We start from the raw sequence: 15,987 nt of genomic DNA on the forward strand, positions 1-15,987 counted from the left end.
AGAAAGTGACGGGGAACAGGGGTAAAACGTACAGGGTTTTAGCGAGGGAAAATTAGGAGAAAAGTGAATTGAGTGAAACGGACTTAAGGAAATGAGAGAGAAAAATAGGGAAGGGGCGATGGGGAAGAATATGGGGAGGTGGGTTGAGTTATTGGGGAAAGATAGATGTGAGTTGTAAGGGGAAGATGTGGAGAGTTGGGAGAAAGGAGTAAGATGATGGAGCAATAGAGAGGCGGTAGAAGAGAGTGAGAGGGGTGGGAGCGAGGGGGAGATGGAGAAGAGAACCTCTCATAAGGAGGTGGGAGGAGAGTGTGAAGCCAGTGGGGGCGAGTGAATGATAGTCTCCGAAGGGTGGAGAGTTAGAGGGGAGTGAGGACATGTACAGGGGAGCCTGCGGGAGGAGGAGACTATCGCGCTTCTAGTTGCGGTGCAGAGAGGCGCACGGGCACTTTGGGAAGACTTTCTCCTCCTTGGCAGCACCATGCGCTTCAGTGGCAGCCCAGCGACCCCGTGGCCATCCTCGGACCCCCTGCTCACCCGCTGGAACTCCAGCCTGACGGGGGCCCCGGGCTACCCCGGCCTGGCCAGCTCCATCCCGCCCCCCACCCCGTCCAGCACCAACTCCTCGGACCTGCTGGACCGCGACGAGGCGCTGGCGCGGGTGGAGGTGGCCGTGCTGGCGCTCATCTTCGCGGCCGCCGTGGTGGGCAACGGCTGCGTGCTGCTGGCACTGCAGCGCAGCCGGCGCAAGTCCTCCCGCATGCACCTCTTCATCCGCCACCTCAGCCTGGCCGACCTGGTGGTGGCGCTCTTCCAGGTGCTGCCCCAGCTCTGCTGGGAGGTGACCTACCGCTTCCGCGGCACGGACGCCCTCTGCCGGGTGGTGAAGCACCTGCAGGTCTTCGGCATGTTCGCCTCGGCCTACATGCTGGTGGCCATGACGGCCGACCGGTACATCGCCGTGTGCCACCCGCTGAAGACGCTGCAGCAGCCGGGCCGGCGCTCGCACGCCATGATCGGCGGCGCATGGGCGCTCAGCCTGCTGCTCAGCACGCCTCAGTATGCCATCTTCTCCATGCGCGAGGTGCGCAGCGGCTCGCAGGTCTACGACTGCTGGGCGAACTTCATCGAGCCCTGGGGGGCCAGGGCTTACGTCACCTGGATCGCCCTCAGCATCTTCGTGGTGCCAGTCCTCATCCTGGCCACCTGCTACGGCTTCATCTGCTACATCATCTGGACCAACATCCGGGGCAAGACGCGGCCGTCCAGCGGCGGCGGGGCCCAGCTGCTCTCCACCTCGGCCGTCAGCAGCGTGAAGACCATCTCCAGGGCCAAAATCCGCACCGTCAAGATGACCTTCGTCATTGTGTCCGCCTATGTCATCTGCTGGGCGCCCTTCTTCACCGTGCAGACCTGGTCCGTCTGGGACAGGAACTTCATGTGGATCGGTAGGTGCCGCAGGCCGCCGGGGGGCGTCCGCGGGAGGGGACCTGCTTGGCAAAGTAGCTATTGGGGTTACTACTCCCAGGGCCCCGGGCCCTGTTAGGGCGAGGGGACATTCTGGCAAACTAGCGCAGTGTCAGACATGTAACACTCGTAGGAAAAGGCACTATCTGGGAAAACTAGCAATTTGACACTGGTAACTCGTGAAAGGGGGGTGTTCTCTACAAAGTATCGGTTTCACATTTGTATCCCACGTGAGATCTGGACCTCGAGCAAGGGACAGCATCATGCACGCATTTACCACGACCTTCAGGGCAGTTGAAGGAGCATTATATGTAAATTAGCTCTGTTTCATGGGGTTTCTGCACCAGCTCAGTGTCCCACCTGTAATCCACGTGAAAGGAGGCATTTTGCGCACACTAGTAGTTCCACTCCTGTTACTCGGGCAAGTCTTTGAAACTAGCATTGTTTAAGACCAGTAACTTGTGAGAAAGGGGACTTCTCTGCAAACTAGCCATTTCACACCTGGAAGACCGGTGGGAAGGGGGTTCTCTCCAACTCTCAGCTTCACGCCTGCGTGAGAGGGAGGCTTTTGGCAACACGCCCCCCAATAGAGGACATTATATGTAAAGAAGCTGTCAGTTGTACCCTTGTAAAAGATGTTGGGGAGGCGTTCTCGGAACACTAGCAGCGTCCACCTGTAACTCGAAGGATAGCGAAGGAGCTTCTCTAAAAGCTAGCAGTGTTTCCCACCTGCAGCTTTTCTGGGAGTTTAACTTTGGTCAGATTAGTGCAGTTCCATCCCTGTACTCCATGTGATATGGGGCTTCGCTGCAGAAGGGCTCTGCTTCTTGGAAACTGCCTTTACACGCGGGCGAGCCGCGCGGGCCATTTCCCGCAAGCTCAACCACGCATGCCTTTACCACGCAAGACAGTGTGCGGTCCAGAGGGGGGCGGGGGCATGGGCAGGCCCAGGAACAGGAAGGATCAGTAGAGGGTGCAGTGAGCTTAGTGGTGGTGGGGGGGGGGGGCAGTTTTTAAGTGTTGGGGTACTTTTTAGGGCTCGGGGGTTGCAGTAGTTTTTAGGGCTCAGGGTGGGTCTTGTAGTGTTCAGGCCTGGTGGGGGTCAGGGTAGTGTTTAGGGCTCAGGGGGGTAATGTTTAGAGTCGGGGTAATTTTGAGGGCTGGTGGGGGGGTTGGATAATGTTTAGGGGTCGGGTAGTGTTTAGGGCACAGGGAGGTCAGGTAGTGTTTAGGGCTTGCGGGTCAGAGTAGTGTTTAGGGCTCAGGGAAGATTGGGGTAGTGTTTAGGGCTCAGGCGGGGTCGTTTTTAGGGCTCAGGGTAGGGAGGGGTTGAGGTATGATGTTTATCACACATTCCTTTACTAGTCATAATTTTACCAGAAAATTACGTGGTAACGGCATGCGTGGTAAAGGAATGAATTGTTTTGACCCATTCGTTGTCAGGGACCCATAGTAGAGGCATGCATGGTTTAGCCAGGCGTGCCTCAGGCATACAATTCTCCTTCTCACCTGTGTCCTATCACGTAGAGCCTTTAAGTTCGGGCATTCTCTTCAGTTAGTTTAACACCCATGTCCCATCAATGAGGGTAGCTTGCACACGAGTAACACAACATGTGGTTTAGGATATTTTTTGCAACCTGTCATAGTTTGAGATTTGTAATCCTTTTGAGAGAGGACATTGTCTTCAAACGAAAAGTGTTTCATGCCTGTGTCAAATCAAGGAGGGACTGCCAGGCGGTTACATTCTTGGCAAATTAGAACAGATTCTCCTGTTTCAAGACACGGAAAAAGTGGGCAGCTGCCCAGGGCCACCACCTTCTGTGAGGCACCCTGGTAAAGTGAATGGGACGTCATAGGGACAGGATTATACCAAACGCTTGAAAACACTCTTCTTTTAATCTTTTGACTGCTGACCCCAGTTCACAAAAACCTACCATAGATTTATTAAGATTACTAAGGGCAAAGTCACGCCAAGTGACGCAAAGCAGCGAAAACTCTTGCAGGGGTATTTACTCTCCAGCATAATAAGTATTTTGCGATGCAAAGGCACTGTTTTCTCATCACATCTTTGAATCACTTTGATCTGTAGGGGCATTAAATGGATGTAGCTTGGACAGCTTAACATACGCGCCCACATTTTTGAAAGCTAAACCCAATCTACTGGGCTTTACGTTAGCAAAATAACACCCCCTTGAAGCAGAATCCAACAAGGAGAAATGTTATAATTTCTCCAAACATTCCACATATTGAAGTGTGCTGCACTATACAACACTGGTACGATGTGTGGAATGTTTGAGAATTGTCTAGACATGGGATTTTGTACTGAAAAGGTATGCTTCCAGTACAAATCCTGTGCTAGGCAACATGCACACAACTCTACAGCATGGTGCAAAGTTTTTGCCTCGAAGTAGGCAGCCTAGTTGTACACCAGTGCAGGGATAGTGAGCAGCAACAGCCTGTTTTGATTAAATGTGGCTCTGCATTGAGCAAAGAAACAATACATCTGCCCCTTGGTGTGCATGCCTGGACTACCCAGTCTTAACTGTTACACTCTTAGGCAGCTGGTTGGGAATTACATAGAAAAATAATCTTCCTGCATCATTTTCTCTCCTTCCTTCACCACACCCCACCCCTGCTACCTTCACCCCCTCTCCTTCGTTATGTACCTTAATGCACAGTCTCAACTCTCTCGACCTCACCTTTGTCTATCTCACTCCTATCGTATACCAAAAACACCTCACTCAACTTTTTCTCTCTCTCTACCTCTCTGAGGACCGTGCCCCCTCTCGTTCACTCTCTGTGCCTACATCTATATGTATCACTCTGGTCTCCTTTCACTACCTCAGCTCCCTCTACCCCTCTCTCAGTACTTCAGTTCTCTTTATCCATCTGAGCTCCCTGAACCTCTCGTCCAGTTACTTCATTTCTCACACAACCTCATCTTCATCTTTACTTTGTGTTTCTTCTACCTAACCTCCCTCTACCTCTCTCTCAGCCCTTTCTCTACCTCACCACCCCCTCACATTTCTGTCTCATTCCCCTTTCTATCTCACATCTCCCTCACTACCTCACATCTTTCTTTCCCACTGCTATCTCCCACACTACCTTACCTCTCAATTTACCTCACCATCAGTTCACTGCCTTACAATTCCACCTCCCCTTTCTCTCATTCTCCGTGTGTTACCTTTCCATCAGCTCTGTAGATAATCCCTCTCCTTTCTGGCCAACTCTATTTCTCTACTTGTACCCTTTAACTCTATCATCAACTCATCTCTCTCTGAAACACATACGTCTTTCTGGACCTCCTTCTCAATTTCAACTCACTCCTTTTACCTAAACTATTTCTCTTAATCTCTTTATTTATAAATCTGCCTACCTCACCATTTCTTTAACTCACAAATGTTTCTGTTTTTGTGTATGGCTCTCAACTTCCTCTTTTCACTCTAAACCTCATTACTTTTTCCATCCTCCACCTCTCTCTCTCTCTGCCTTTCTCTCATCCCCTGACCCGTTTTTTTCAATTCCTCTTCTCATTTTGCTTTCTCCCCACCTTTCCTCTTTTAGATTTTCCCGAGGTATCTCTATCTCTGCCTCTCGCTACCTTTAACTCTCTCTAATTAACCTCTTTATCTATATTATCTCTCTTTTCCTCACTCCTTGGAGTTCTGTACGCCCCTATCTTTCTGTACCTCCATAATACACTCTAAAACCTCAAATATTTCTATCTTTCTCTGCCAACATTTTCCTTGTTATACTTCTCTTTTTGTTTTGGCTACCTTACCTTTCTCTATTCATTTCATTTCTCCCCGCCTCACATTTCTTTCCATGTCATCTATAGCACTACCCTCTTCTCCCTCTACTTCACATCTCTCGAAGGGCCATCTCCTGTACCCAGTCCCATCCAAAATCTAGTACTCAACAGAGTCACAGGTAACAGTATAGCCAGATAAGTGTACACACATAAAGAGGAAAGGAGGGACGAGGCAAGGGCAGAGAAATTATGAGAAAGTGATTAGATTTTAACAAATGAAATGTGGAAACCCATCAGAGTAACTCGTTGCAAGAGCACTAGTGAAGGGAGCTACATTTATGTTTACAAATATTCAGCAGGTAAAGGTACAATTTAAATTTTTTTACGCCTATGTCTTACTTTAATGTTTTGGACTAGTCAAAGTCAAAGTCAAAGTCAAAAGTTTTTATTTGTGTTGGTACTCAACCGAGGACCACAAATATAACAAAACATAAAGTAAAAAAATGGGAAGAGAATTTAGCAACAGATAAGTACATCACAAATTAATATAAAGCTAACATGGATTTAAAAAATTTGTACAAATTATAACATACAAATTCATTCGGCGGATTTATGCCAGCTGTTAATATTTCTTTTTCCTTAGTTAGCCTACAGCATCTGCTTATCGGGGATATATAATGAGTTTTGGACTAGTTCACTAAACATTTAAACAGTCACCCTTATTATGTTTTCCTTCAATTAAGTAGCAAACTGGTTAGACAATTAATTTCACATGAAATGTTGATTTAATTTTACATGAAATGTTGATGTAGCAAGTAAAAAAAAAATAGATGCAGACTAACAAAAGAAATGGATTTAGCAAGGTTTGTTTAACTTTCTCTACTGCTCTTTGACAGGCGGTCACTAGGGGCTTGAGCTTTCGGCTGTGTTTGTGTGCCCCCGTTTCTGAAGGTTTAACATTTAATTCAATATTATTTGGCAATGAGAGGGCTTGAAAAAGGTGTAATAAATGTAGAGTTGTCACAAACAGTTGCCCCAAAAAATATTTTTTGCCAAATGCCCCACAAACCCTTGAGATGTCATTTTCTCTGAGGGCCCGTACGAATGTACATTATCTGAAAATTAAATTCTTTGTAAAATACCTATTCTAGAGGGCACATTCTCTGCAAACTATACCTATAAGCATCACTAATAATACCCATTTGGGACCATCCAGGCAACCTGTTGTGGGCGGCTCATTGCTTTCACTCTTGATCACTTTTGGGCCTGTGAGAGGGCACATTCTGTGACAAATACCCTGGAATGCCATCAGTTGGTGCCTGTGAAGGCCCATTCGTGATCTTCTCCATGTGTTATCATTTCAAAGCTGACCTATCAGTGAGAGTCTGCTGTAGAACAACTTCCATGAAGACTGTTTGCAATGGCGATTCATACAATATTTATGCAATTTATAGATGATGTAAATAACAGATGTTCCAATCACATTAATGGTTGTCCTCAGATCTTATCATTTTTATTAGTACAACATTCCCTGGAAACGAATTACTTATTATTATTCTAAGGTGTTTCATTAATGATCCTATAAAAAGATTATTTTCCTTGTGCAGTCCCATGGACCAACTACAAATGACTTCTACTGGGTCCAGTGGTAGACACCTGGATTTTTAGGCATCCATTCAAGTGTTGCCAAGAGCATTCCAGTTGATTCCGGCTGGAAATGGGTTCCCCATTTTTGTGGTATTTAGTCCTTCACATGATGTGTTTGTTTACTGAGTAGAATTTCCCTTGTGTTCTTCCCTTGGGCCACTGCCCAAAAACTCATCAGCTTCAGACGGATCCAACAGAAAACATTTGGAACTGATCAAGTGGAGCTGCCAACAAGGCCCCCTGTAAACAGCATAATTAGTTGTAGTGTCATCATTTATCACCCCTTATCCCACGGTGGATTTCATTTAAGGGACCCAATATTTTTCCTTCAAACCATCCCCTCCTTATTTTTGCAACCTGGTCCGGAGGAGTGAGTACGCGAAACCATTTTAGCTTTCTTTCCCTGGTACACATATGTTCACCCTATTGCCCGGCAGTCCTTTTCTTTCAAAGGCATTTGGGCGCTCCCCGTGCCCTCTCTTTCTCTCTGCATTGCTGTCTTCTCTCTCCTTTTCTTTTTCTATCTCCTCTACCTTCGTTGGTCTCCCTGTCCTTGCTTCTCCCGCCTTTCTTTTTGTCTCTCATCAATATCTCTCTTCCGCCCCCTAGAGTCTCTTTCTTTTCTATGACTTCTAGCACTCTTGTGTCTATATTGTCTCTGTCTCTTTTGCTTTCACTCTTCACACCTTCTCCTCTTCCTTTTACTATCTTGCCTCCATCTACTCTACCCCTCTTTCCTTTCTACCACACCTTTCTCTCATCTTTTTCTCTCTCTCTCCATCACCTCTCTCTCCTCTTTCCTTCTCAGTCCCCTCTCCCTCATCTCTTTGTCCTCACTCTCCCGCACCTTCTCCTTCCTTCTCCCTCCCCTCACCACCATGCGAGTGTGCCCGCCTTCAGATGATCTATTGTTGTTTTATTGAACGTGTCTCGACAAAGGTTGCCTTTTATCAGTCTTGTTTTTTTGCCCTAATGTCATAGAATCCCTTCTAAGCTCTTTTTGTGCCACCTCTTAGTGAAATATACCATGGCTTAGAGATTTGTTGCCTACCTGAGCCTAACCTGAAGATGTAACATCCAATTACAATCGAACCTGCTTGGTTGACAATCTGTGATCTTTGGAAAATTAATATATAGTCTTCCTGTATAATTTACCTCTACCACCTCCTCTTAACTATCAAGATGGGAGTGCCTCGAAACAAGCAAGTTAGCACCCTCGGTTCATCAGGCTAATGGCTGGAGAAATAGGTTGTTTAAACTCAGAAACAGTTTGTTTTAATGAGTGGTGTGCAAGTAAACAATTGCTATAGCGTATGACTAATTTAGGGAAAGAGCAGTAAAAAGTGGTAAAGTGAATGAGTGAGCGAATGAGTAGGAACACCTGTTATTGAAAGCATGAACAAGAAAGTTGAGTAATTAATATGTTAGTGAATTTGTGAGTTATTGCATGAGTAAAGCATTTAAAGAGTAAACCCAAAGAACGAAGTAATACCAGAGTGCTTAGGGGCGATCCGGAGTAGAGGCTAGCGGTGTGCGATCCATTGTGGTATTCTACTTATAGCGCTCCCATGAGCCCCGAGCTGACGAGCTCCTGGAGACGCACCTGCGCGCCGTAGAGGCATCAGGGCCTGTGACGGATACTTGGCGGCTTTCTCATCCACCCCAAATACTTCTCTACTGATGAGGGAAACTATCCTGAAACCTGGGCCATGTCTCGGGTCTAGAGATCTTGGGGACAACGAGTACCTACTCGCACCAACTTTGGTGAACCACTTACAAACTTTGTTTCTACTCTTCGAACTACACGCACTTCAAATACCAGAGTGCTTATGGGCGATCCGGAGGAGAGGCTAGCGGTGTGCGATCCATTGTGGTATTCTACTTATAGCGCTCCCATGAGCCCCGAGCTGAAAAGCTCCTGGAGACGCACCTGCGCGCCGTAGAGGAATCAGGGCCTGTGACGGATACTTGGCGGCCTTCTCATCCACCCCAAATACTTCTCTACTGATGAGGGAAACTATCCCAAAACCTGGGCCATGTCTCGGGTCTAGAGATCTTGGGGACAACGAGTACCTACTCGCACCAACTTTGGTGAACCACTTACAAACTTTGTTTCTACTCTTCGAACTACACGCACTTCAAATACCAGAGTGCTTTGGGGCGATCCGGAGGAGAGGCTAGCGGTGTGCGATCCATTGTGGTATTCTGAAGGTATGAATGAGCAGGTAGAGAGTAAACGAGTACATTAATAAACGAGTAATCGAACGAAGGAAGTACGTTGATGAGTGCGTGAATAAGTACGGTAGTGAATGCATGAGTACACTAGTTATTAAGTGAATTAGTGAGTGTCACCGTATAAGCAAGTACTTGAATGAGCGAGTGAATGAGTAGGTTAGAGATGTACACAGCATAAGATGCCCAAGAAGAAATGTTTTGGGAATGCATTTTCCAGGGGCTATAATTCTGCTGAGCAATTAAAGACATATGACTAGGTACATTCCAGATATCATATTTCAGTTATAAAGGGCATGAACTGGAGATTTTTGTGTGCGAACATGTCACTAATAACTGATGACAATTCGCAATATGAGCATTTTTTTTAATACAAATGATAAAATAAAAGAGTGGGCCAAACAAGCGATGTGGCCATATAGGGTCGACACTTCTGGGTTTGCCCACATTTTTACATTGCTCTTCGCATATGTAAGAGGTGGTGAACCCAAAGGAAAGGGTTTGTAACACCCCAATATATGGGGGTGTTGAATGTTCACATGAAAAATACAAATAATTTTCTACATAAAGGGGAAAAATATTTCACATTTTGGCTTACACTTACAACAAGCCTACAGAATTTCTAATTGTGGATAATTCTCACACCTAGGACAGACACACAGACGTACAAAAAATGTCTAAAATTTAAAATGTCTATGGAATACACCACAAGCTTTTCTGAGTCAGGTAAAAGTCATACATTTCAAGGACTTGCCGATTTCTTAATTCTTTCCTACAAAGAATACCTTTTCCCACATGTTTGCATATTTTCATATAATTTGTAGTTCAATTGGCCATTCTTCTTAATACGACCATTTAGGGCAAATACTATATTATTTCATCACTTATTTAATTTTGTAGATTTCTTAAGTGTGACCAGACCTTGATGCACCAGAGCTCCATTCAGAGCGGAAATACTCAATAAAATAAACACTGCCAAGGGCTATTGTCGCACATTAGGAGAAGGAGACCAAGTAAACCAGAAGACCTTGACACAGATTACTTTGAAAACAAAATGATCTGTCAGATGTGTTCTGAGTGACAGGCTGGCATTATCATTATATCAGTGTCTTCCCATTACACATGCCATTAAAGTAAAGTCACGTGTCACCAGATACATAGATTCACCAAAATATCTGTGGTAGTGGAAGTGATGTCACCAACCATGTAATCCCTTATGCTGTGTGTAATGCCCGCTCCCCTCCCCCCCCCCCCCGCCCCCAACAGACTCCTATTTGTGCCGAGAGGCTTAGGTCAGGGCAAGAGGTTGAAAATAGAGAATTAAAACTTGACTCTAGGGGACCTCTTTGTACTTTGCTTCATTCTGCTGCCTTCTTGGCCCCTGAGACCAGAGGCAGCAACTGCAGCGTCACATGTATCAAAGGGCCTTCGGAAGGTGCCACCTGCACCCAGAGTTGACACCCAGCGGTGTTAGGATTTCTTGGATCAGTTGAACCATCAAAGGTACCAGTACCTACTGGAAACTGGGAGAAGAAGGTGCGATGATTAAGAAGTCAGCACAACCAGCCCTGATATACATGTTCTCCAGTGACCTCAATTTTCAGCCCTTTTCCGGCTTCTTCGTGAAACATGTGTTGGAGGCCTACCCTACCGCATAGGACCATGCAGAAACACCCACAGACCAACATGGCCCTCATAAGATTAACTGTCAAATTTGCACTCTAAAGCTTATTTTTTTAAAATACCTAATATGCAAACCAGAACATGATGATGACTAGTATATATAGGCATGGAAATTCGCAGCAAGTCTGGCAGTTTGTTTGTCTTTGACTTTGCTATGCCTCTTATCGTTTCTTGTATTTTTAGCAGGAATACTTAAAGCTTTCTTCAAAAAATTCTTGCAACATTTGTCATTATGAAAACAGGAGACATCGAGAACTTAGTGAACAAGGGTATTACCTCACACCTCATGATCCTGCCTTATTGGATAGGGGGGGCTGGAGTTAACGAAGTCACCAGACATTTTGCAGCTACATATTTACCACTTAGCACTAGTTAATGTCTGATTTTATAACTTGCTATGGAGACCTCATGCAGGTACCGTGAGGAGACGATCTCGGAAATTTATGGACTCCATATTTAAGTGCTGAGATTCTCAGCACCTAAATAGCTAGCCCACATGTCTGTGTTTTGTGAACTATGGGTTTCTCAAGGACAATGTGTTTCTCATGAAGCCGAGTCCAGGCGCGCCTGTACTGGCGCATCCTGTTTGCGCAGCTCATCTTTCTGGGCTTTCCTCACACTCATCTGCAAAGCTGCTGTCAGTGTCCGAGTGCAGTTTATGGCCTCCATTTTGTAATGAAATCCTCAGAGGCCCGTGCGAAGTATTGCTCAAATTTACAATTGGTCACGGCAATGCGAGGACTGGCCAAAGGGGCTGTAAAATAACAGGCGGAGGCTGTCATATCAGCTCTCGCTGTAACCCTTCCAAAATGTTCCCAAGCAACGGCAGTATATCACGCAGGGACCGAGTCCAGCTCCATGTCAAGTGGCCTGTTGTTGTTGCGGTTATAAATAATCCTATTCGGTGAGGGTTCAGATTCACTTCGTTGGTCAACTTTACGCTAAGCATGATTAGAAAAAAGATATCACAGACATTCCTATGCATGCGCCTTTTATTCTTTTAATATTTTCTGTTTATTTAAGATCCTATAAGGCTCCAAGCCATACCGGAGCACTGCATTTAATAGACAGACTTTAAAATTAGAAATAGGAACAACTTGTCAAATTCAGACCAGAAAATAACAAAGATAATTGGCAAATGCAGAGACACACTTAGTACAATCGTGCACACACACACAGAGGTGTCATTGTATCACACAGTAAGTTCACTCATTCATTCAGCTTAAACGTGTCAATGAATTAATGTCTATGTGTACTTTCAAAGGTACAGACATACTGAAAGTATACATCTATGCACATGCATCAATGAATATATACACATATAGTAAATGTATACATCTACACACACATAAATTGATACATGGTTGCATAAGCAAATACATGCACACACATATATATAGTCACTATATATATATATATGTTCTATATAAATATATATATATATATTCTATATATATATTCACTATATATATTCAATATCTATATCTATATATATATATATATATATATATTCACTGGAAAAAAACAAAAGTGAAGGTGAAGATATAGTTAGGGCAACAAATGTTAGTAAAAACATAACATTTTAGACTTTAAAAAAGACTGAAATTCACCAGTTATAGGTAACTGAAGTAACTATCACTCGCACCATCGTCATGCAGTGTTGGCATCAATGATATAGTTTCAGATGTCATCTGTGATGTTATCGATGATGTAATAGACTATGTCATGTGTTATGTAAAATTTGAAGTCCTAAGCAGTGCGTGATGAGGGCGCGAGTTATAGGTGCTTCAGTTAGCTGTAACTGGTGAATTTCTATGTTTTTTGGAGTTTAAAATGTTGCGTTCCTACTAACATTTTCACCTGCCTATAAAGTCCTTTGTTTCGTTTTCTGTGGCTGCATAAGTAACTACTAACACAGTTAATTATTTCACAGAAACATACAATAGATGCATGCATAAGTACATACATATACATTAAGAAAATGAATATACACATTTTTAAATGTGTCTATATAGATTTACATAGTTCACAAGTACATACATACATAGGACATTTTTGAAGCACACATTTAAAAGATCTGTGAATTCATTCTGCACACTACTAGAGAGAGACCAGGGATAATTTGAACAGAAAACAACCTAAACATAGCACATTGTGTCATACTTAACAGAGTACTAGCTTGGCATATTATCATGCCATCAGGGCCGGACTGGCTACCGGGCGTTTTGGAAGGCTGCTGAGCTGGGGGCTGATTTCGTTGATGGAGACCTGCGTGTGCTGAACGAAATTAGTTTTGCTTTAACCCCTTAAGTGCTGATGACGGAACCGCTCCGCCATCAGCTACGGGTGAGCTGTGCTGATGACGGAGCGGTTCCGTCATGGCCCGCTCGGCGCGCCTGCGCGGCGCGAATTTTGCCCCTGCGCTGACGTTCTATTGAGCGGGGCGGGCCATGACGGAACCGCTCCGTCACAAGCACAGGTCAACCGACGCTGGTGACGGAGCGGTTCCGTCACCAGCATGCGGCCGACGCGCGGCCGCCCCGCCCCCTTAGCACTGCGGCGGAATAGCCGCCGCAGTGAAGGGGTTAATTATTTTGCAGCACAAACAGGTCTCCATTAACTAAATCAGCCCCCACTGCAGTGGAAACGGCCCCCAGCTCGGCAACATTCCAAAATGCCCGGTAGTCATTCCGGCCCTGCATGCCATCCATTTAACATTACTAATTCATTAAAAGGGATTTTAAATTACAATACCTTTGAGATAAAACATGACACTTCTACCTGTTCCCAATCAAATGTTAGGACTTATTAAATGTAATAATGTAACCAAATGTTATCCTATGAGAGATGTAGGCCTCACAGTAGCGAAAAACAAATTTGGATGTTTACATTGCACCTTGCTATATGAGCTGTTTAATTGTTACCATAGGGGTGACATATGTATTAAAAAGGGAGATTTAGATATGGCAAAAGGTTTATTTCGTCTGGACGCATTAGCATTTTAAAACTGCACACACGCAGCAATGGCAGGCCGAAGACATGTTTTCAAGGGTTACTTAAGCAGATGGTAAAATCAGGGCTGCAGCCGCACTAGTAGCATTTAATTTACAGGACTTGGGTACATGTTGTACCACTGTAATAGGGACTTATCAGTAAATACAATGTGCCACTAAACTGTAGGCCAATTTTATCATGCTTAAAGGAGAAAGTGCAAGCACTTTAGCACTGGTAAGTCTAAATGATAACAAAAACGAATTCAGAAAATTTGAGGGGTGAAGGCAAAACGTTTGGAAATGACAATACAGAGAGGGCCATGTCAAACAAATATGCATGAAGATTGTCTACTGCACAAATTGTACTAGCATTATCTTGTATCTGTTGGAATTGAAAAATGATGCTGTGTCATGTTCACATATATTCTTTACATGCTTAATATTACAATAAAAGCTATGTTTCCTGAGTTCTCATTTTGTCTAGCAGCCTTTTGCATTCTGCAGTGAGAAGTGATAGAGACAGTGTCATTGTACTCTTCTGTCTCCTTTTAGACTCCGAGAACACCGCAGTCACCGTCACGTCCTTGCTGGCCAGTCTAAACAGCTGTTGCAACCCCTGGATATACATGTTCTTCAGTGGGCACCTTTTTCAAGACTTCATCCACAGTTTCATTTGTTGGCGGAAGATGCAACATAACACCCAGAAGGAGGACTCGGACAGCAGCTGCCGGCGGCAGACTTCTTTTACGAGGATTAACAACCGGAGTCCGACCAACAGCATGGAAGCCTGGAAGGAGTCCCCCAAGTCCATCCGCTCCACCAGGTTCCTTCCCATCCAGACTTGAAGCCACGACCCCAAATGGGCCGGCACCGAAGGGCAAGTGGACTGGACTACAAGACCTGGATGCAGGCGAGTGTGCAGAAGACCACACTCAATATACTGTGAAGGGAAAATGGCAGGACCATCTTTCAATGCAATGACGCTGAGAAGCTATGGCCTCTGTAATAAGCAACTCAGTTTGAGAATTTGTGTCCATGCTACCAGCTGAACACTCTTCAGAGTGACAGGGAGCTGCTGCATCAATGGGAAAGGTGCACACTAATATGTGAGTTTCTCTTATCAGATGCCCACTGTTGGCTCTAGTCTGGTATTTGTGTCTCGAGAGACTGGGAACTCTTCTGGGCCCAGTGTTTGGGTCACATTAGTGCTATTTCACAATATCTTAAGCTGTCAAAGTATGGGAGCAGTATAGGAACAAGAGACGGTGAACATCTGTTCCAGATGCTGCTTGAAAAGGACCAAAGACCCCACCAACCCTCAATGTGATGAAGCGCAGCCCACAGCAGGGCGGAATTAAGAATATTCTGCAATCTATTTTTTTTAAGAAGGCAGTTGTACAGCACGACGTTTTTTGTAAACTCTTACCAAGTAATTGGGAAGGAAGACATGGAATGTAGGAACTTCTCCAAAGAATAATCATCAGCCTATTATTTGTAAACCGATGTCAGTGTTATTTATGGTTCTTTGAATATTAATATATGTATTGTTCACAGCTGTCCTCATCCTCTGCACACAAAGCATTTAAACAGACATCACAATGCTGTCTTGATAGCTAGGTAACTGAAAAATGTGTCAAATTCTGTACTGTCGGACTTCCTCGAAGCACCGAACAAAAGCTCTTTCTCTGTATTTTCATGTATTTAACACATTTATTAAAAAATACTGCCTATGAAGCATATGCAAATATGGGTAATTATATAATTGTCTTCTTTTTGACGGTTTCTATCCAGCCGAATGAGACGGCTCTCCGTCCCGGAATGATTCAATGAGCACTAGTTAGAAAAAAGCGCTGGAAATTGTTGGTTTGTGGATGAAATGTGTAAATGATCAATAGGCTAACGCAACTTTAAATCACACTGAGTCAAACCACCCACCTTGGCACTCACAGATGCACTTAGCGACAAAAGATCCCAACACTTTTATACACACTGTCATTGTGAACATCCAAATGTTGCGATACACACTCTTGTTAAAACATCCCCACTCCATGGCCGGGACCCTTAGGGGCAGATTTACAAGCCCCTTGCGCCTCTTGTACGCCGCCGGTGCATCACTTTTGTGACGCAGCGACAGCGCAAAAGATGCGCCATGGTGCGGGGTATTTACAACGTGACGCATCTGGGAGATGCGTCACGTTGTAAAGCCCTGCGCCA

At 44.8% G+C, this 15,987-nt stretch overlaps 1 protein-coding gene across 1 annotated transcript; it reads left to right on the top strand.

Moving 5' to 3' along the window:
• The first annotated feature begins 334 nt into the window (after positions 1–334).
• On the top strand, positions 335–15,522 carry AVPR1A (arginine vasopressin receptor 1A). The gene is made up of 2 exons (XM_086918010.1): positions 335–1,448; positions 14,326–15,522. Exons 1-2 carry the CDS (start codon positions 482–484, stop codon positions 14,616–14,618), a joined length of 1,260 nt encoding a protein of 419 aa, XP_086774136.1. The 5' UTR covers positions 335–481; the 3' UTR covers positions 14,619–15,522.
• The last annotated feature ends 465 nt before the right edge of the window (positions 15,523–15,987 follow it).

The sequence above is a fragment of the Lissotriton vulgaris genome, chromosome 1_1, assembly GCF_964263255.1.
Source record: "Lissotriton vulgaris chromosome 1_1, aLisVul1.2, whole genome shotgun sequence".
In the NCBI taxonomy this organism is placed as follows: Eukaryota; Metazoa; Chordata; class Amphibia; order Caudata; family Salamandridae; genus Lissotriton; species Lissotriton vulgaris.

Coding starts and splice junctions, on each gene's coding strand:
- AVPR1A (XM_086918010.1), top strand. CDS start 482: ATGCGCTTCAGTGGCAGCCCAGCGACCCCGTGGCCATCCTCGGACCCC. Junction 1,449..14,325: donor CAGGAACTTCATGTGGATCG/GTAGGTGCCGCA, acceptor GTCTCCTTTTAG/ACTCCGAGAACACCGCAGTC.